The following is a 22,759-nucleotide window of genomic DNA, read 5'->3' on the forward strand; positions in this document are numbered from 1 at the left end:
AAGCACTACATGTAATGCCTAGTTACTATATAATTCTAGTAAAAGAACATTACATGCCAATACTAAGATCGAACCAAATATTACATCTTTATTTATTATAAGATAATATAGAGTTTACAGGCTATTACTACCGTATTCCTACTAATAGAAATTCTAGGCGAAAACAAAATAAACCATGATAGTAATACAAGATAACAACACATAGTATATGAATCCTAATATTTTATATTACTCACTCCTGCCTATTCCCATTACTAGTAACTGAAAACAAAATATTTTATAATAGTCAACCCAAAAGGGTCCAGTACATTCCCAATACCATGTAAAAACACTTTGCAGATAATTATATAAAATAATTAGTTATGATTATATAAAATCATTTGTTTGTAGTTTCTCCCGACAAATCTCGGGTGCACACCCCTACAATGACGTACGTCACTCTGGATAATAATATTTTCAAGCCTTTAGCCTCTCCCGACACTTTCGTTTGCACACCCCTGCATTGACGTACATCACTCCGTATATATATAATTCTTTCGTCCAATATAATACCAAAAAGATACCTAATAAATTTCAAAAATGAATTTTGCCAAACCTCATAAGCACCTAATTTCCATTTAAAAACCAATTATTTTTTATGCCAATGCTTCGAAAAATGTCATTGCAACTTGACAAAAGTTACTATGTTATAAGCTGTACAAAAAAAAAAATTCTAAATCATCCTAAAGAACGAAAAAAAGGAAAAGAAAAAGTGAAAATATTTGTTGAATTAATACCTGTTTACTTCACCTCAAACTAATAATGTTAAAAAAAAGTTAAATAAAGTTAATATAGATCCAATTCAGAAAAAATAAGTTCAAATAAGTAAAAAAAATAGTAAACTATACTTACCCCGTTCAACAAATAATGCATTTCCTAAGTTTTCAATGCACTATTTTTACCATTGGTGTTTTTAATTATATATTAGTAAAACCTATACATAAAATGAAAGAAAAAAGAAACAATAGATTACCAGTGAAAATAAGTTCTTTTTAATAAAGAAGTTGAGTTTAATACGATGTTGTTTGGTTAGCGGTACCAAGTAGTATTTCTTAGAATTTTTTTTTTCTTGAAGTTCCAATTCCTAGATAGTGGCAAAAGGTGTTTTGTTTCTTATGGGAAGCAATTGTACTTAAGTTCCCTAGATAACTTTGTTTATTTCGTGAAAAGTAAAACTTTCTACATTTTTGCTAACTAAACAATTTGAATTTATTTTACTTCCTATTTATTTTTATATCCGCCAAATAACACCTAAATAAGGGCCTGTTCTCTTCGGCATAAAATAGTTGAACTGAACTTATTGAAGCTGAACTGAACTGAACTTATTGGAGCTGAACTGAACTGAACTGAACTGAACTGATCTGAACTGAACTTATTGGAGCTGAACTGAACTTATTGGAGCTGAACTGAACTGAACTGATTGGAGTTGAACTGAACTGAACTGAACTTATTGGAGCTGAATTGAACTGAACTGAACTGAAAATAAGTTGAGGAAAACAGGCCCTAAGTTGAGTAAGAAAGAGGTGGACGATGTTTTTTAAAAAAAAACCATAGTGAAACAATTACTAGTTTTTCTTCCCCAAAAATGAAAGCGAATTTGTTTTTGGTTTGAAAAAAAAAACACCGGCTGAAAGTTTCTGGGAGTCTAATCTGATTCTCAATTCTCATATTCTGAGTGCTCAGTACTCACTACCCATTTTAGATTCTCCTCGTCGATGCCCTTAAAGCCTTACTCACTTTCTCTCTCCTCCCACCCGCATCGATCTAGCCACTTACCAATTACCATTACCACCAAATTAACTTCAACTTCAACCCATTTTCATCCTCTCTTTCTCTCTCCTCCAATCAACAACAACACCAAACTTCACTTTCTTCTTCCATTTTCAATTCAACTTTAACTCTTCACTTTTTCTCTCTCTCTCCTCACTTTTTCTCTCTGTCTCTCATAACTCAGATCTGCTCCAACTCACCGGATCTCCTCCTCGAAACCCTAACTATGGAGGAAGCACTTGAATTAGCGCGAGCTAAAGATACCAAAGAAAGAATGGCGGGAGTTGAACGTCTTCACCAACTTCTAGAAGCTTCTCGTCGTCCATTAACGTCTTCTGAAGTTACTTCTCTTGTTGATACTTGCATAGATCTCCTTAAAGATAACAATTTCAGAGTCTCTCAAGGTGGACTTCTTGCTCTCGCTTCTGCCGCTGTTCTTTCCGGTGACCACCTCAAAATTCACTTCAATGCGCTTGTTCCGGCTTCCGTTGAGCGTCTTGGTGATGCTAAACAGCCTGTTCGCGATGCCGCCAGGCGACTCTTGGTCACTCTTATGGAGGTTTTCTTTTCGTCTTCTTATGATTGTTTCCAATGCTCTCTGCTTGCTGTTGTGTGATTTTTTTATTTTTTTTAGGTTGATTGCTGTTTGGATGTTTTGAACATTAGACTTGTTTTTGACTAATTCTAAGGTATTGAATTAGTAAATTAGTAATACGATTTCGTATATTTAAAGTATATGATAAACATTTGAATGATTTTAGTACATAGTACTGCGATTTCTCAACATATGGATGTTTTGAAGATTAGACTTGTTTTTGACTGATTCTTAAGGTATTGAATTAGTAAATTAGTAATACGATTTCGTATATTTTTAGTATATAGTAAATTTTTTGAATGATTTCAGTATATAGTACTGCGCTTTCTCAATATATGGATGTTTTGAAGATTAGACTTCTTTTTGACTGATTCTAAGGTATTGGATTAGTTAACTTGCAATGTGATTTTGTATACTTTTAGTATATAGTTAACACATGAATGATTTGTCGCCATTTAAAATTTACTCATCTTCGTGCTGCTGGTTGATTTTATAATTAATTACGTCAATTCTTTTTGGATGTTTTTGATTAGATTAGTCTTGTTATTTTGGGACTAGTTCTAAGGTACTCGTTTTGTTTCAAATTATAAGGCATTTTAGCTAAAAGTTTTTTTTTCAAAATATAAGGTAAGGCATTTTACATTACCAATATAAAATTAAATGCAACTTTATACTATCAAGATAAGATTATAGGTTATTTTCTATTATCAATACAATATTTAATGTCGATTCTTATTACTTATGCAAATCTAACTAAAACTAACTAAATTCTTAATATGTGTAAAAGTGATTTACATGCCTTATAATTTGAAACGGAGGGAGTATTGAAATAGTACATAAGTGTGGTTCTATTGTATTGGTTTTAAGAGGTATTAGTTTAGGATAATATGACAAAATCATGCGTCAATTGATGTTTTTGATGCTTAGTTATTGCTTAATACTTCCACTTTTAGATTAATATGGGATATGCTTAAGATACTTTTCCTGCAATATATTCTTGGTTACAATAGGTTGTTTTCTACTCTTAGAAATTAAATAAGAAAAGAAGAGGGAAATTGTGGTGACTAATGATTGGTCATACTGATATATAGCTGACTATGTGTATGTTGATGGATTTTAAGTAATTGTTTGAAGGCCTTCTGATTCTTTTACTTTTTCACTGTACTTTTTATTATTGATGGTAGTCCATAAGGCTGGGTGGTGTAGGGAAACCTTACTTTCGTCTCAATTTGGAATGTATATGAAATACGGAAGTCACTGTATACACACTATACAGTACATTTAATCTTCAGTCATCAGTCACTGAATAGACTGCTGGTTCAGTTTCATTTTTTATGTGATGTTTGGTGGCATCTTCTGATCACCGTTGATAGGACAAATATCATATTGATGTGGTTTGCAGGTTTCTTCTCCTACAATTATTGTGGAAAGAGCAGGTTCCTATGCTTGGGAGCACAAAAGCTGGAGAGTTCGGGAAGAATTTGCACGCACAGTCACGTCAGCAATCAATTTGTTTGCATCTACAGAGCTTCCACTACAGAGGGCCATCCTTCCTCCTGTAAGATTGCTGATTGTTGCTTTTTAAGTTAACTATAATGTGTTAATATCTTTCACTTATTATGACTGAAGATGAAATCTTTGGATCCTCTCAGATATTGCATATGTTGAATGACCCCAACCATAGTGTCAGGGAAGCTGCAATGTCCTGCATCGAGGTTGGTGAATGTTTATAATACAACATTCTTTTATTTTTTTGCTCGTCTCTTATAGTAATTTACGTGGTGAATTTTTATAATATAACATTATTTTATTTTCTTACTCATCTCTCATAGTATTTACTATATGTGCATCATCCTATGAATGAAGTCCTTGATGTACTTACTGTGGTTTTAGTAGTTGGAGTAATAGGAAAAAGGATGTAACATCATGTAAGCGTGCTCAGTTGATTTTGGTTGCACTCCCTCATGAACAAAGATCTTGCATTACTTTGTGGGTTTTTCAAATCCTAGAAACCTGTTAAATAGGTTGCTTAGTTTAGGATTCTGTTGGTTAATCTTTTCAAGAGTTACTTTGGTTCTGTGAGGAAATCAGGAAATGTCTATTGGTGGCCTAATTAGTGCCGGGTCTTCGTAGGGATCGATATGCTTTTTGTTCCTATCATAAGTGGTTATCAGATGAAATTTTTTCTACTTCAAAATATTTTTTAAAATTTGAACTTTTCGCTAGATCTCTTTACCATGATTTATGGTAAGACGAGGGTAACTTGCTGTCCTAAAGGGGACGCTTATGGTAGAATTGACCCCTTTAAGATACAAGATGATCTATTATCTAAAATATGACCCCTTTAACTTATAGAATGACCTTTTTAATTTACAAAGTGGCTCTTTTAGTGAACAAAGTGAGGTGGTCTTACTATAAATTTACTGTAAGACAATCTTGCACAAAACCTACTATTATGTTTTATATTTTTTTTGACTAAAATTTGACATAGGAAACTAATTAAGTACTTGACTCAACAGTCAATGCGAACTAGTCGGTCTATCTTGGTTGTGGGTCATATTTTGATGCTCACGCTCATCACTTGACGCTGCCATACCTATGTCAACACAAACTGACGCCGGTGCGGACATGGAATACGGGTCAGACCTGGCAAGTTGAAATGGACGCGACAGTTCTTGGTAGGTCTAGGTGCCCAGGTTACCATCTCTAGTGACCAATGCGAAGTCTTCTTCTGGATTCTTTTTTGCTGTTGCATCTTTTTTTTCCCTTTGGAATCGCATCTTTCTCTTTACCTCTCTCTCTCTGCGTTTCTCTCTCTGAGTATTTAATAGTCAACGGGCAAAAGTAAAGTCGCATGGATGGTTTCAAAATAAAAAATAGTAAAATCACGTGGTAACTAGTGCTCTAAGCCTTGACTCTTCAATTCTTCTCTTTTCTTTTACAGATCACTTCTCTCTTTTATCTTAATAATATTCTTTTATTTTTCTTAAAATATTATAATGATACTTCTATTTTGTTACAGTCACAAATATAGCTTATAATATTTTTTCAACTTGTTATGTTACAATTACCGGGTCGCCAAGTCCAATTTTAAACCTTCCTTTTCCAACGTGCTCCCAAGTCCTTGATTATGAGATATTGTAGGATCCAACACTTGGATCCGTACCCATGTTGACGGTCATACTCGATTCCGAGCATCATAGGGGTCATAAAATTGTGTTTTATAATCTAGATGCGGTTTTCGGTCAAGTTAGCTTTTGTGAATCATTGATATAGGTTGGAATGTACACATGGTTAGGTTATAAAGCTGTATGCACAAAGGCCATCAACATGAGGTCATACTCCTCATTTCAAGTATTAAGTGAGACATCGAATGAAATGATAAAAAATTGACTTCCTCTGAAAGGGAAGAGATACTCTGGCTAGTTTCGGTAAAATGTTGTCACAGATTGGAAAGGTTTGGCGGGCCTCAAGAAGGGAAGTGTGTCAAAGAATGCACACATTCTACTTCTTAATAAATCAAGCATTTTAATTCCTGGGTTGGTTTTGCAAATCTTTGCTAACATATAGTGGTTATGAGGAGTACTATGAAGATTCGAAGTCTCAAAATAAGGGAAGTAGACGAAGAGGTATCTTTGGGGGTTCTCAAAAGTGAAAGTTATGTAAATTCTTATTCAAGGAAAGATTTTCATTTATGTTTCATGAAACTATCTTTTGAGGTTAGTTGAACATATTGGAACATGCTAGGCTATGATGAAAGTTAGCTCAATATATGTAAGTTTTTTTGGACAAGAGAGGGATATATTGAAAGACATCAAGTGGGCACCCATGGAAGGAAAAAATACGTTTGTGTTGACTGTCATATAGTTGGAGAATCGCCGTGTTATTAGTGTAACTGCAGTTGGAACAACTTATGGCTAATGTGGTGTGAATTTATCTCGAAGAATTCACATAGAGAAACTTCTAACATTTTATTTGTTTTTATTTTATTTTATTTTTTTAAGTGTACTTTTGACATCATACGGACAAACCTACCATAATATAATTATGTCATATGTATGGTGGTGATAATTATTCCTTGTGTCCACTTGCAAACCTATACAATTGGTTTTTCCCTAGTTCTAATTGCTTGTGGACGCATTTACAGAAGAGGGCTAAAGCCCTAAAACTCATGCTCTCAAGCTGTCACACATAATTGAGAACATTGTACCCATATGTTTGGTTCTTCTACTTTTGAAATTTGAAGAATTTGGAAATCAGCATGAGTGAAGACCAATGAAATCTCACCCATTATTTTTATAGTTCCTATTTAATTATCATTTTGCATGTTCCATGCTCTGAATCGTGGTTGAATGGTTGGATTTTTGTAGTTGCTATCAGCTGCTTATAATTTCTTTGCATTAATTTAGGTTATATTCTTTTCACCAAAAATAAAACGTTGTAGGAAATAGAAGTTCCAAGAAATGCTAATAATGGCTTTTACATCTACAATAAGTCCTAATAAGTTCATATACGTGAGTTTCCGGTGAAAAGAACACATCCTTAAAGATTAGGTTATATAGAAGTTTAATCAAAATTATAATAGAGTATGGGATATATTAGCTAAGAACTCTATGAGTCAGGAACATGTTTGCTGGAGACCTGAAAACTTGGGATCACTCGTAAGTTAAGAAGCCCAGAAAGAAGTCATGAATTGATTGTTTTGTTTTTCTGTGGAGAGAAGGTATAAGGTCTAACTTTCTTTACCTACCACCAGTATATTCGCACCTCAGCTGTGTAATATAAAAAGATAATATGTGCAATTATGAATATCGGGAAAGAGGAGGGATAGAAACAGGATAAACAAATATGTATTTGGTTAGTCTGACTCTAATAGATAGATCCTTCTCTATCACATGAATAGTAAATGTACCTTCCGAGGGATATATTTTCTAAAGAATCAGGCTAGTGAGACCATATCTCATTTTGTACGAGATCTGTCTGGCTGCTTCTTTCCCATCTTAAATGAATATCTTTCGTTTTCACCTCTTACAGAGTGGCAGTTGCAATTAGAGGTGACGACTCTCTTAGTTGGCTGTTAGTAGTAGCTTATTGATTATTGACTTAAATCAACGAATCATTTTAGCTAGTTGCATAATGCTGAATTGCGCATGGATTTATCAAGATAAGAAAAAAGAATGAACTAAAGTTGTAGAATGCACAATACTTTTCTTTTGAGAACATTGTAGTCAATTCAAATTTGGGATTATCCATCAAGTTCTAGTTTAATGAACTAAACTTAGGCATTCAGATCTACAAGCACCAGAGCGTCATATATTCATGGGCTATGAGAAATGTGGATTTAGGGGAAGCAGTTTTGAATGCTTCCGAAACCAAATAAAAGGTATACAAAAGACAGAAGATATGAATAGTATGATCAGTTGATCTAGGGTTTATGTATATTCTCTGACCCATTCGGTTTTTCTCTAAAATGTTTCCTTGTATGAAAAAAATAATAAATTGTCTTCCTCTCTCCAGGAGATGTATATGCAGATTGGGCCACAGTTTCAAGAGGAACTACAAAGGAATCAACTTCCCTCGTATATGGTAATGTCATTAAAATTGATCTTCGTATCTAATTTTCTCGGAGCAATGTTATTGTGGAATTGATTGTTAAATTTCTAAAGGGGCTCATATGATATTATTCTCTGCCCCTAATTAGATGTAAAGCCTTAGGACATCTACCATGGATCTTTGTTATGATATTTTTGTTTTTGTTTTTGTCATTTACATTCTATTCAATTGGTGCAGGTAAAAGATATAAATTCGAGATTGGAGAGGATTGAACCAAAGCCACGATCTTCTGATGGTGCTTCTTCTGTTAGTAATGTTACTGAACATAAGGTGACAAATCATAATCCTAAGCGGAGCAGTCCTAAAGCCAAGAATTCTTCACGAGAGACATCTCTTTTCGGAGGTTGGCTTGTTTTAGTGTCTTGGTTTTGTATTCTGCGTCTTTCAAATAAAAGTTGCAAATGTGGAAAGCATAGTTCGAAAATGCAGTTTCAGTCCCGATCGCGTTAACGGGTACGGTGATGCGGGATGGGGATGATGCGGTTGTCATACCGCCATATATCGGCTTAGACCATGAGATATCCTTTGAACCCATCTAAAACACGTTTTTTTTACACCTTTACGTTGCAGGTAGTATCAGTTCGTTAGATTTGAAAACCTTTACAACGCAGGCGATACGATATGATCCGGCCTTGTTTTGACACCATGGTGGAAAGCTCTTATTGTTAAATGCGTCTTGACATTTTTTTTCCTTCATAAAGTTTAAACAAGAATTACCTTATCATGGATATTAGACAAGCTTTTCTAGGTGGCTGGATGATGTAACTTTCCAGTTTTCATTTTCATCAGCATCACTACTTTCCATTGATACCTTGATTCTTTTTTTTTTGTGCAGGAGATGGTGATGTTACAGAAAAGGCAGTAGAACCTGTGAAAGTTTACTCAGAAAAGGAGCTTATAAGGGAATTTGAGAAGATTGCTTCAACACTTGTTCCAGAAAAAGATTGGTCTCATCGTATCGCAGCCATGCAGAGAGTTGAAGCCCTTATATTTGGAGGTACCGTGACTATTCTTCTTCTCATGACCATACTCACGTTTACAAAAAAAGTTTTATACTTCCCTTGTTGGCTTGAAATGTAATTTCCCTTCTGTTTGATCATTCTATGTGGTTACTGACATGTCTGGTTGATTTTGCCAAGAGTTGGCATTTTTTATGGTTACTTTCATTGACTTATGCTCTATATCTCCCTCTATCCTTCCCTTCCATGACCCTGCCCACAGGGGCAGTAAATGTTGTTTACCAAGCTCTCAACCAGGTTATGTGCTTAGTCTGTCCTAGGACTTGGGTTGGGGTTTATTTGTTGAATTCGTTTCTGTAATATCGGATGTTATACTTGCCTATGATTCATGTATAAACTGTTTAAACGGTTTGTCTTGCAATCTATTGTGCGGTGACTTGTGACCGATGGAGATATGTTTTTATAATAATTTAAAGTTGCTTCCAGCTGGTTATTGTGTTTGTGACATAGTTTAAGATGGACATAGGATTGGGGCCTGAAACCCTTGACATAAGTGGGCAACTTTTGGAACTGATTGCAATTAATCTGTCAATTTCCCAAGATAAAAATACATATGGCCATATGATTGGAGCTAAGTTTTTTTTCCCATTCCTTCAATTTGCATTGTTCAGGTGCGGCGGATTATCCGTGTTTTCGGGGATTGCTGAAGCAACTTATTGGTCCTTTAAGCACACAGTTATCTGATCGGAGGTCAAGCATAGTGAAGCAAGTATGTTTTCCCCCTTGAATTTTTTTTGGGCTCATTTTTTGCAGTCTTGTACTTGAATATTTCTTTGTTTCTTATCTCTGGACTAGTTTTTTGGCCTTCTGTTCGCTATTCCTAATTTATATAAAGTTGCTGCTTTCTAACCATTTTGGGAACTATGTTTTCTGGATTCAGGAATAAGACTTACTGAAAATATATATTTATGTTTAGCATGTGAATTGGTAATTAAATTGGGATTGATTTATTTCTTTCCTTCTCCTTATCACATAGGTCCACTTTTTCTTTCCAGATATCTCTTCCATATTTCTTGTTTGTTCTGTGCCACATAAAATGTTACGGTTATTGTGAAGCTGAGGGAGTATAACATTTAAGAATTTAGTTCATAAGGAGTGTTAAGGCATTTGAATAAAAGTGAATTAAACAATTTATTTGACCTGTTTGTGTATTGATATCTGAAATTCTGAATTTTCTTTCATCACTTTCCACCTCCATTCTCCTGCAGAGTTGCAGATTGCTTTATCAAATTTATTTTATTTCCCCTAATTTTCTATATGGCTATTTCAGGCTTGTCATCTGCTGAACTTTTTGTCAAAGGAGATGCTGGGGGACTTTGAGGCTTGTGCTGAGCAATTTATTCCTGTAATGCTGCCTCTTTTCCTGTTCATGATTGTGGATGTGATTTTCTTGGTTGTGTCTCTGACACCTCCATTTTTGTATTTGTAGGTTCTATTTAAGCTTGTTGTGATAACTGTACTCGTAATTGCAGAGTCTGCAGATAACTGCATCAAGACGGTACTTTTCATATCATCAACTTATTTGTTCTCATTTCCCTTTTTCATGTAACATCTGATCCATGTTGCATTCCATTTTCTATACTAAAGATGTTGCGTAACTGCAAAGTTGCCCGTGTACTCCCTCGAATAGCAGATTGTGCTAAGAACGACCGAAATGCGGCGCTGCGTGCTAGGTATGCATTATACTTCATTGAAAGAATAACATTTAGAAGAATTTTGAGCACTTGGGATCATGCTCCTTCAATTGTTGATGATCTTTTCCCTACCTTCGGATGTAGGTGTTGTGACTATGCACTGTTAGTGCTAGAACACTGGCCTGATGAACCTGAAATACAGCGATCAGCTGATCTGTATGAAGATATGATTAGACGTTGTGTGAGTGATGCAGTGAGTGAGGTATAGCTCAGATTCCTCTTTCTGAAATAGAAAAAGAGAAAAAAGCACTTTTGAATGGTCTCAGCATATGTGATCAAATATGTACTTGATCACAAAGCAATCAGGACTGTTTTATTTCATTGTATAAACATGATTGTTTCTATCATAATTGCAGCTGACTTTGCTAGCAAGATCACTTGACATGAAGTTAGCATAACACAAATTTTTCTGTCTTTTATTCAGTTCCAGGATGGGTTAAATATCCCATAATTATTGGCAAACTATTGAGAAAAAGTTTTCAAAAAGGTTAGTTTTAGGGAGATGAGCAAGGGACTACAGGGTTCTTTTTCTCTCAGGTGCTGGTATCCATGTAGTTGTTTACCTATAATAGTCTTTGACCAGTTGTATATGTTTTGTGTTTCTAAGTAGACCTTCCTGCAGGATTTGGTTTGGGCTGGTGGATCTGTGGGTGCCTTGGGTAGTATGAGGTATGACACTGATGATAGATGAGAATTGATAGAAAAGAGAATTGGGCTGGTGGAGAGAATTTTCCTGAGAACTTGACTCTTAAGAAATATTGTTGAAGAAACCACTCACTAAATGTTTAATGACTCGTTTAAGATCATAAGATGCATATTTAAGGTAGTGATTTGTTTACTACTGAATGATATATTTGGCTACTGCAATACATAGGGGTGTAAGTGGATTGGACTGGATTGGACTTTGCCAAATCCAAATCTAGTCCAAAGTTTTTTGGACTCGAGAAATTGAGTCCAAGTCCAATCCAAATATTTTTTGAGTCCGGTCCAGTCCAATAATTTTTTCTTGAGTCCGAATCCAGTCCAGTCCGATTATATATTTTTTTCCTCGATTTAGATTCAATGATTAACAACACTTTCTCATAATTGAATTTGAAAAATTAAGTTCATTATATCAATTCCATGAAATAAGTCACACATTCTTTTATATTATATATAAAAATATTAAATATATGTTATATTTATAAATACTTTTAGACTGGAATGGACTTATTGGACTTCAATGGGGTGAGTCCAAATCCACTCCGAAAATATTTGGACTCGAAAATTTGAGTCTGAGTCCAGTCCAAAAAAAATTTCAGTCTAGTCCAGTCCGACAAGTTTGGACTGGCTGGATTGGACTCTGGACTTTTCGCAGTCCGATTACACCCCTAGTAGTATGTGTAAGTCCGGCTTTGTAGAAACCTTAATTTATGAAAGCGGAAGGATTTCTTTTTAGAGGCTTCCAGATTCTGATTTAGGTTCATTTTAAGTGTGTCTTGTGCTTTCATCAAGGCTATACAGGTTTTGTGTAATTGTAATAAGCTTGCTTCTCTGTTTCTCTATAGTCATCTATTTGGATCAAAAAATCACTGGACAACTAGATAGCATGCTTTTGTTTTATCTTTCCTCGTATTAGCTATCGCAGTCCTTCAACCATCTTATAAATTCTCCTGTGGAAAAGCGATTTCACTAGCCATATGTTTCTGGAAGTTCGCTTGTTTGCATTCTGTTATAAATGGTAAATAACTGGGATATTACTATTACAGGTACGAACCACTGCAAGGTCTTGTTATAGAATGTTCGCAAAAACTTGGCCAGACCGTGCTAGAAGGCTGTTTCAATCCTTTGATCCTGTTATACAGAGGGTAAGGTCTTCATCTCCTTGTTCTGCAAACTTTCTCTATTGTGGTTATTGGAAAGACATTGAAGAAATCTATATGCACCCACTATTTTTTGGTCTCTTAGCAAAATGATCTGATGTTTTATTGCAGATTATTAATGAAGAAGATGGGGGTTTACATAGAAGACACGCGTCTCCTTCTGTTCGTGAAAGAAATGTGCCAATTACACCTCAATCATCTGCTCCTTTACATTTGCCTGGATATGGAACTTCTGCTATTGTTGCAATGGATAAGACTGCAACTTTACCCTCAAGAGCTTCCGTTTCATCAGGGTTGCTTCTATCAAAATCTCTTGATAAAGGATCTGACCGTAGTTTGGAAAGTGTACTTAATTCCAGTAAAGAGAAAGTTTCAGCAATTGAAAGCTTGCTTAGAGGTCTAGATTTGTCTTCAAAACATAATTCTTCGACTGTTCGATCATCTAGCCTTGATCTAGGTATGTATAACTTCTTTCATATTGAGTGTGAATACATTTACTTTGTTCTAATTTGGAAAAGGTATTATAGTGTTGTGTCAGCATTTCAGCAAGAACTAAATTTCCTTATTTTTCAAAGAAATTTGTTTGGACTATGTCGAGAAAGGGTAAATTTTTCTTTTGTTTCCCCTAGTGCAGGAGTTGACCCTCCATCCTCTCGTGATCCTCCATTTCCTCTCGCTGTTCCTGCTTCAAATCAAGTCACAAGCTTATCATTGGACGCAAAATTGTCGTCAGTCAGAGAAAGTAACAACCGCAATGGTGGCCTAAATATGTCTGACTTGTACTCTCATGTACATGCTTCAAAAGATGCTGGTAAATCATCATATCGCAGTGGTCTCATGAATGAGCCATCTTCAACATTGATGTCGTACTCGGCGAAGAGAGCTTCTGAAAGAGTACAAGAAAGAGGCTACATGGAGGAGCAAAGTGATTTCCGGGATTCTAGGAGATACATGAACTCACACATGGACCGGCAATATACCGAGACTCCCTATAGAGAAGCAACTTATAGAGATTCTAGTTATGTCCCAAATTTTCAGAGGCCACTATCAAGAAAGAATGTCACAGGCAGAAGTACATCTTCCAGCAGGAGGAGAAGTTTTGATGACAGCCATCTGCCTCTAGGGGAGACGCCAAGTTATGTGGAAGGTCCTGCTTCTCTTCATGAGGCTCTAGGTGAGGGACTTAGTCCAAGTTCTGACTGGTGTGCTAGAGTTGCTGCTTTCAACTATATAAGGTCTCTGCTTCAGCAGGGCCCTAGTGGTATTCAAGACATTGTTCAGAGTTTTGAAAAGGTGATGAAACTCTTTTTTAAGCATTTGGATGATCCCCATCATAAGGTCGCACAGGCAGCTCTTTTAACACTAGCAGAGATAATTCCCTCTTGTAGAAAGCCTTTTGAAAGTTACATGGAAAGGATCTTGCCACATGTTTTCTCCAGGTTAATTGATCCAAAAGAGGTAGTTCGGCAGCCTTGTACAACAACATTGGATATTGTGGGTAAAACTTATGGGGTAGATTCTTTGTTGCCGGCCTTACTTCGTTCACTGGATGAACAGCGATCACCTAAAGCAAAATTGGCTGTAATTGAATTTGCAATTGGTTCGTTTAACAAACATTCAGTTACTCCTGAAGGTGCTAGTAACATTGGCATATTGAAGTTGTGGCTTGGTAAACTGGCTCCCCTAGTTCATGACAAAAATACCAAACTTAAGGAAACTGCTATTTCGTGTTTCATATCAGTTTATACTCACTATGATCCCACAAATGTACTGATCTATATTCTTAGCTTATCTGTTGAAGAGCAAAATTTTTTGAGGCGAGCTCTCAAACAATATACGCCACGTATAGAAGTGGATCTGATGAACTATTTGCAGAGCAAGAAAGAGCGACAGCGTTCAAAGGCTGCTTATGATCCATCCGATATGGTTGGGACGTCTTCTGAGGAGGGCTATATGGGAGTATCAAAGAAAACCAACTATTTTGGGAGATTTCCTGCTAATTCTCTTGACGGTGAAGGAGGCAGGAAATGGAACTCAATGTCAGATTCTACATATTTAAGTGGTCGTACCAATCAAGCTGTTGCTGACGAAATGCAAGCAAACCTGTATGAGAGTCTTGACACTGGATCTAGTAATGATACACTAAGTTCAAAAATCAAAGATAAGTATATTGGGAATAATGCTGGGGAAAGTGTGGGATCTTGGGCTAGCCGATTGGAAAATGTGCACAGTAGTGACAATCCAGGTTTTGCGTCATCTCCCCGTCTGGACATCAATGGACTAAAGAAGAGTTCTGATAGCATTGGGGTAGATGCTGGCTTGCAGCCTGAAAATGGTTTCCCAGATGAGCTGGCTACGGGCCACACAAAAACTGAATCTCTGAAGATTGTCTCCAACTCAGAAACTGGTCCAAGCATTCCACAAATTCTCCACTCAGTGAGTTCAATGTTCTTTATTTTAATTTTTTTTAGTGCTATTCGGTTTCTATTTCATGGATGCATTGTGACTCGTGCTGTAAAAATTTAAAATGGGGGACGGGAGTACTTGGCAGCCCAACCAAACCTTTGGTCTTAGCCCTTTGGAGATTAGCCTAGTACACAGTTTATTTGCCATGAGGCATAAATCTCTAAGGCCTTCTTCTTTGTGCCTTCTAGTATCTCTTCTTCTGTGTGAAGGATCCTGTTTTGGATACGTGTATGAAAAAGGTTCCATGATTGTTTATTTGGTTCAATTTGTAACAGCTTTGCAACGGGGATGAAGGAGGCTCTGTTGATAGCAAGCAAAATGCTGTTCATCAATTACTTGAAGCATCCGTTTCTAATGATCCTTCCATGTGGAGCAAGGTATCATTACTCTTTGCACTCATCACCTTCTCCAAACAATGATCCGTTATGATTCTTGTGTTCTGGAAATACTAGTCTTATATGCACGCATGCGTGCAAAATTGTTATTGGATTTAAATTAATTGCGTAATTAAGCAAATTACAACAAATAGACTAAATTAAATTAAGCAAATTACAGCTATTACATTGCAAATAGCAAAGTTTTACCACAAAACTCAAACGGCCCCTATTATTTTAGAACTTGCGAATATATCATAGAAACTTAACACATAATGCAACCTTTGTTTCATTAATCACAAAGGTCTCAATTCTGACACTAAAGATCTCATCTCAGCGCTTTCGACTTGTACATTGTCCCTAATAGCTCAAATTCTTGAATCTAATTTCACGACATAAAAAAAAAAGCATTTCAAAAGTCCATAAACAATAGAAGTTCATCTCTTATCCTTTCAATTTTCTTTCCTGAATGTTATAAGCAATACAATGGCTATTATCCCATTGTCAACTGAAACCGTAACATATCCCATAATCCATAACAATTACTACCATATCTCATCCCTTCAATGTTCTCATTATGAATTCAAATTACACAATTAATTCAAAATTGAGAGAGAGTAATTTAATTAAGCAAAGGTACATGAAAACTATAAGAATTGCAGATAGCAACATCTTTTTAATTTATAGTAGCAGTTGATGAGATTGGATAGAGTAGACAAGTACCAATTCCAGAAGCTTGTTTTCAACTCCATATTTCGTCAGCGGAAATGCGATCTCTTTTCCTACACCAAGCTTTCCACCGGCGACCGCTTTTCGCCACATTCTGTAAGCAGAGTTGCGGATGGATAAATCCCATGTGTTGGGGCCCTCTTCACTCGCACTTTATTATATTATTCCTCCAAATTTAATGAATGTGAGATTCTGCATAGAATGAACAGGAGTAGAGGAAGAGGGGAGAGGCGGAGGAAGTGGGAAAACTGTCGAGATTTTGTGGAACTGCCGTGGGGACTTAGAGTTGGTTTAGTTTTGAATGAAATGCAGTTATTCTTTGTGCGTAATTTTCTCCTGCGTTCTTTTTTTTTTAGAAAAGATTTGTTATAATTTAGTCTAATAGCTGTAATTTGCTTAATCAAGTGAGGGTAAAATAGGAGTTTTATATATTGGTGTACTACCCCTCTTCACATATAGAATAAAGATCAAGGAAGGGTACAATATTTGGTAAAGTTACAGTCATTGCATAGTCCATGCTGCATCCGTAATATGAATATCACTTTTAAGAAAGTAAATAGTATTTCCTGCCTAGTTTAGTGCTTTTTATCAGTTTCAGATATGCAATCACGTGATAGCTCTAGGACCTGCCTTTATCTTACTCATCATTTTGTGAAAGTCTTGCTAAATGTCATATGCTGAATGCTAGATCTGAAAATTACCTTGGTGAGAAGATTTTGTTAAATGGTTAGTTGTAGTGGCTCAATTGCTTCTAAAAATTTGACAGTAGTCCTGCACCATTTTGAGATATGGAGATTTCTCCACTCGTTGTTTGATGGATGCTTGGGTTGGTATATTTGAATTCTCTGGATGAAGAACTTTTAAAATTTATTTTTGACCTGGTTCTTTTAGATTGTCATTGGTGGCAATGCAGCCAATGTTTAATGAGTATGATAAGCCTTCCGGCATGGTTATACAGGAGTTCTTTGTAGATTTTGTGCTATCAAATTTTCAAAGTGCCATTCTTAAACTCTGCGGTGTGGAAATACTAAAAAAAAATTGTAGTTCTTTTTTCTTGAAAAGATAACATGAAGACAATGTTGTATTTGTTTAGAAGAAAGTATTAACAATGGGGATTTGTACATTTGCTCAATGCTAAACAATAGTTTTGAAGGGAGGAGGGAACCGTTGGGTTGGGAAAGGGCTGTGCTTATTGAATTAACATGTTGGTCTTGTACGTCCAATATCATTTACATATATTCTTGCCAGAATAATTTGTTGATCTTCATGTTGAAATCATCTCTTATTATTGACACAATACTATGACCTCTTTTCATTCTGGTGCTCCGGCAACTCTTTGTTTTTTTTTAAAAATCAAGTAGAAAAAAATCGAGAATTGGTTCTTGGTTGGATAAGATAAAATTTCAGGGTGTTTTACTAAGAAATGCCGCTTACTGTGTTGCAGTACTTCAATCAGATTTTAACTGCTGTACTTGAGGTGCTAGATGACCCCGATTCTTCCGTTCGAGAAACTGTTCTATTGCTGATTGCTGAAATGCTGAGAAATCAGGTGAGCAATTCTCTGTCTATCAACAGGCTAATTTTCTCCCTTTGGCTGCTTGCCAAGACATGTATGTACTTAAAGATATCAATTGTCTCGATTCCAATTCCAGAAAGAAGCCATGGAAGACTCTGTCGAAATTGTAATTGAAAAGCTGCTTCATGTTTCAAAGGATACCGTTCTCAAGGTAATTTTTTGGCGATTGAGTTTGTCTTTGATCAAGTTATGCATAGACATGATCAGATGGTTGAGCTGGTCCCATTCCTTTGGTAATATCTGGCCTACAGGCAAGCGTGGTCCCATATCGGTTGAGCAGCCCGTTAAAGCAACTCTTGCCTGTAGAATCTGGCTCATGGGGGACCAGCCTGGCCCATGGATCAATGAAGCGCGTGCAAAGCTAATAATTTTTTAAAATGTTTTAGAAATAAAATATTGATTCTTCAGCATGCATTGGCCATGGTTAAACCTGGCCAAGCTGATTCAGGTCATATGTGACAGAAACTGGCCTTCTTGCTCATCCACTGGCCATGTCTGAATTATCATTTCCATTTAACTAATGATTGTGCTTCAAACCTAGGTTGCCAATGAAGCAGAGAACTGCTTGACTACCTTGATGGCCCAATATGACCCATTTAGATGCTTGAGTGTAAGCAGCTTGTTTTATATGTGTTCTCCCACTAATATTTGAAGATATATCTTGCATGCTTTATGAGTTTTTTCTTTGGTTGCAGGTAATTGCTCCCCTGTTAGTCTCCGAGGATGAGAAAACCCTCGTTGCTTGCATAAATTGTTTGACAAAGGTATATGTTACTGTCTAGGTTGTATTAGATGCACAAGCTCCATTTAGTAGATCTTGAAGTTGCATATTTATTTTTTGGGTTTAGGCGCAATCTTGCTATTACTTGTTTTTGTTGATTGTATGACTTGTATGCTGGTACACATGTAGTCTAGTGCACAAGCTCCATTTATGATCAAGGAATCGAACTAGTCTAGTGCAAAAACTAGATCTGGATGTCTAGTTTTAAAGGCTTTATTTTTTTCTTCTTTGAGGGTGAGAGAAAACTCAATGTTTAGTTTGAAAGGTTAGGACATTTTCTTGTCTATGTGCTTGTTGGAAGAACGATAGGAACTTTGAGTGGGTGATCACAAATTGAGATCACCGGTACTATCACATTCAGGATCTTGCCCAGGTGGTCGGGGGACTCTTGCTGTATATGAGTGTCTAAGGTTGAATTAGGCTCAATCTTAATTTTAAAAGGTGCAAGGCGAAGGGAGGCGCAAGGCGAAGGCGCGCACGTTTCGTAGGCGAGGCGCACCTTTAGTGATAAACCTTAAAAAGAAATTATAAAGCATATTTTATACTCAAAACACAAAATAATTAACCAAGTATTAGCTGCTGTGATTAAAGAACATACCTGCTGATTGTAATATTAGCTATTAAAAAATATACCATCTACTGTTAATTAAAAAAAATTCTGAACAATGCTAAGGAGAACAGGATCAGAAGTGAGGTTTGTCAAGAAAATAAAAAAGTGCAGCAGAAGTGAGCACAGAACAGAAGAGAAGAGGAGATGTGAAGAAAAAAGAAGAAAAAGATAAAAGAAAGAAGAAAAAAAAAAGACAAATAGAAAGAGAGAAAAAGAGAAAAGGAACACATGATGTCACTATTCCTCATCTTGGGAGTGGGGTACAACTCACAACTCACAATAAGGTAATGAACTTCCCATGTTCAGTGCAGTTGGAACTTGGAACCCTAACGAAAAGTTCGAAGAGAAGATAGCTTGCTGATCTGCCAAATTGCTTTACTGGTGTCGGCTACCGTACATTTATACCGTCAGTAACCATGGGGCAATCTAGTCGGCAGTCACTGTCATGAAGATTGACCTTCGATTGTCAACTTTGACCAAATTCTGAGAATTAAGGTTTCATAAAATTGGGAATTTTTGATTTAGGATTCAAATTGAAGGAGAATTAAGGTTTCATAAAAATGGGAATTTTTGATTTAGGATTCAAATTGAAGCAATTTTATGCAATTAAATGCTCGATCTTCCTCTAATGTAACTCCTGAAGCATGGAATCGTTTTAATTTACAGAAAATTTGATGATTTCTAGTTCTAAACTTGAATCTCCTCTTTCTCTCTCTCCTTTTCCCAGTAAGCGTCCAAGGCGAATCGCTTGGCGCCTCTCCGTAGGCGCACACCTCCTTGCGTCTCTCGTAGAACGCTTCGCCTAGCTCTTCTGATGCGATTTTCCTCACCCCCTCGCCTAGGCGTTCCCAAAGGCCCGATTTTTAAAACTTAGGGCTCAATTAGCTCATGTTTCTGTTTATAGAAAAAACTCAATGTTCAATAAGGATAGTAAATTGTGATGCTCTCTTGGCATATGCTTACTTGGAGGATTATGAGATTTTGAATTGATAACTAATAAGAAAGGCACTCACACTTTCCCCAGACATGTGGAAGACCTTGCCCTAGGCATGTTCTGTGGTGTTGATTCCTTTTTCACTAGTTCAACGAACTGTGTATTATTCATTTGACTTTGACTTTGTTCGAAGTGAAAACACATTCTGTTGATGTGTACACTGCTTTATGGCACTGAAATTTCTTGAAATTGTATTTTGCTTTCTGGGTTTTTTATTCTTTGGAAGTTCTTGGAAGCTTATGGAAAACCTAGTCATTGGAGACTTATCACTGTTAACTTTTCATGTGGGGTGGTCAATATACGTTACTCTCACATTTACTCTACTTGGTCCCACCAATTTTGTGTTTTATCAATTTCACCCAATCGAAAATTTATAAAGCTTCCAAATTCCGAACTCAATGGAGCAACCTTATGGGGATAGAGTAGTCTGTGGCTGATCTATGTAACAACCTATGAACATGTTTAGCTCAACGTTTTTAAGCTCTAAGATACGGAATCAAATTCCCCTTTTTTTTTTTGTCTGGGTCCTCCTCTCCTCAATCCATCACCATTATTTGGTGATGATTGGATTTCCCTTTACCTTTCCTTTCCCCTCAAGTAACAAGTTTTTTTACTATTTACCCCTCCATTTGATTAAATTCCCCTTTCATTCAATGACTTGAACTCTGTATTTTTTTGCTATTCTCCTACTTCAGCTTCGTCATTTACTTTCTGATTGGAATTGCTGTACAGGGACTCTTTGCTTTCCCCACCAAAAATTTATTGGTCGGATAGTATCTAATGCTTTATTTGGTTTCTACAGCTTGTGGGCAGGTTGTCTCAAGAAGAACTGATGGCAGAGTTACCCTCTTTCTTACCAGCTCTTTTTGATGCATTTGGAAATCAAAGTGCTGATGTCCGCAAGGTAAAAAGGTCTTGATTTTCTTTTATTTTATAGAAATTTTTGGGTGGGGGTGGCGAGTCGTTTTTTTTTGGGGGGGGGGGGGGGTCAGAATTTGGAGTGATAATGAGGTGAGTTGGAGCTTGTGCTTGCTCTGCTGGGGTCATACCTCCTCTTACTTCTCAGTTCATGGTTTAAAAATTTGACATTAGTCTCAAGTTTAAACTTATATAAGTTGTGTAAAAAAAGACCGCTTAACTTACTATTTGAGCTATAAAGGTTACTTGAAAAGTGGCATAAACAAAAAGTGACCCTTTTAAGATAAATTATGAGATTGTCTCACTGTGAGAATGTCTCACTTGAGAAACTCTTGTATTGTGTCTGAGATGTTTCAAGTTTAAATACTGATTTACTTTCTCCGTTTCTAAATAAGTGCAACACTTGTTTTCACGTTTGCCAATGCATTATTTTAGCCATTAATATTTTCAATTATCAACAAGTAAAAATTATAAAAAGTTGATATTAAAAATATTCACATTCAGACGAATCCAACAAGATCCCACATGACTATGTTTTTCCTAATATGTAAATCACCAAAGCTAATTAAAGTTTAAACTGTGAATAATAAACACTATGCAAATGTTGCACTTATTTAGAAACGGAGGAAGTATGTTTTAACAATCTTGTTTCTATGTTTTTGCTAACATTTCAAAGTCGTCAAATATGTGAAAACATTTGAGTGAAAAAGCAGTTAATTGCCACGAGCCTAAAAGATAATTTGTGAATAGTTGATTTGAAAGCACTTTTTACTTCCATAGTTTCGGAACCTACATCTTTGGATCCCCCCCCCCCCTTCCCCGACCTTCAGATGAGTTGAAGATGTTATTTTCTGATGTCTCACCTTTAAATAATTCTCTTGCAGACAGTCGTATTCTGTCTGGTGGACATCTATATCATGCTCGGGAAAACATTCCTGCCATATCTAGAGGGACTTAATAGTACCCAATTGCGCTTGGTAACAATTTATGCTAACCGCATCTCACAAGCTAGAACGGGAGCCCCTATAGATGCTAGCCAATGATGTCTTCAGTATGGAGTTTTGGTAGTGTTCCAAATTCATTGTTGTGTATTTTGTATATGGTGTGAAAAATGCAATCTGTTTGTGTGGGTGTATCCATTTGTGGCATTATGTTCCAGAAATATAGTTTTTGGTGTCCACCCTCTTGTTTGACGTTGGTGGGAGGTGGTTATGTGGTGGTGAGTGGAAAGAAATTGTATGAATTGTTTTTCTTGTCAATATTAAATTATTCTTTCGAATCATAGTCTGGTTTGAGTATTGTACTGGCTTTGAAGTTTGAGGTTCTTCGGAATGTATATACCTGTTCGTTAGTTGTTTATTCATTTACAAGTGCCTTTGGCTTGCGTTATTATCTCATTTGATCGATGTAGATTTGTTATTATCTTGTTTGAGTATGTAGATGTGTCTGTATTGAGGTAACTCATGGCATATTAGTATTGAGGTAACTCGTGGCATATTAGGGTTATATTGAAAGGTACTATTGTGGATGCAATCTCAAGTTTTATATTGGTTACGTTGAATTAATCAGGCAGGTTGGCCTTGGACTCGCCCAACCATAGTAACTCATGACACCTCGGAATGTTTTGCTTGGTTTAACTAATTTTGTACTAGCTTTGTTTCTTTTTAAATTTGCAATAATATGACTTATGCTTGGTAATCACAATGTTGACTAGAAATA

The 22,759-nt window shown here is 36.1% G+C and overlaps 1 protein-coding gene across 3 annotated transcripts; it reads left to right on the plus strand.

Annotated features, from left to right (window-relative positions):
* Positions 1–1,700: 1,700 nt before the first annotated feature.
* On the plus strand, positions 1,701–22,397 carry LOC104899424 (CLIP-associated protein). 3 transcript variants are annotated; one of them, XM_048648164.2, is made up of 21 exons: positions 1,701–2,368; positions 3,807–3,962; positions 4,057–4,119; positions 7,922–7,990; positions 8,195–8,360; positions 8,853–9,014; positions 9,648–9,745; positions 10,307–10,381; positions 10,466–10,534; positions 10,624–10,709; positions 10,815–10,932; positions 12,479–12,577; positions 12,704–13,049; positions 13,227–15,028; positions 15,334–15,435; positions 17,606–17,710; positions 17,814–17,888; positions 18,279–18,347; positions 18,433–18,501; positions 20,925–21,034; positions 21,925–22,397. In XM_048648164.2, the coding sequence occupies exons 1-21, from the start codon at positions 2,036–2,038 to the stop codon at positions 21,986–21,988; spliced, it is 4,236 nt and encodes a 1,411-aa protein (XP_048504121.1). In that variant the 5' UTR covers positions 1,701–2,035; the 3' UTR covers positions 21,989–22,397. The 3 variants fall into 3 exon arrangements, with proteins under 3 accessions (XP_048504121.1, XP_057252133.1, XP_010684913.2); XM_057396150.1 differs by having other exon boundaries at positions 1,702–2,368; positions 8,856–9,014; positions 20,925–21,026; XM_010686611.4 differs by having other exon boundaries at positions 1,703–2,368; positions 20,925–21,026.
* Positions 22,398–22,759: the final 362 nt, after the last annotated feature.

Source organism: Beta vulgaris, chromosome 7 (assembly GCF_026745355.1).
Source record: "Beta vulgaris subsp. vulgaris cultivar EL10 chromosome 7, EL10.2, whole genome shotgun sequence".
NCBI lineage: Eukaryota > Viridiplantae > Streptophyta > Magnoliopsida > Caryophyllales > Amaranthaceae > Beta > Beta vulgaris.

Excerpts from the sequence above, each read along its gene's own strand:
- LOC104899424 (XM_010686611.4), top strand. The coding sequence starts at position 2,036 with ATGGAGGAAGCACTTGAATTAGCGCGAGCTAAAGATACCAAAGAAAGA. Across the intron at positions 9,746-10,306 it reads GGTCAAGCATAGTGAAGCAA|GCTTGTCATCTGCTGAACTT; the intron begins GTATGTTTTCCC and ends TGGCTATTTCAG. Across the intron at positions 12,578-12,703 it reads TTGATCCTGTTATACAGAGG|ATTATTAATGAAGAAGATGG; the intron begins GTAAGGTCTTCA and ends GTTTTATTGCAG.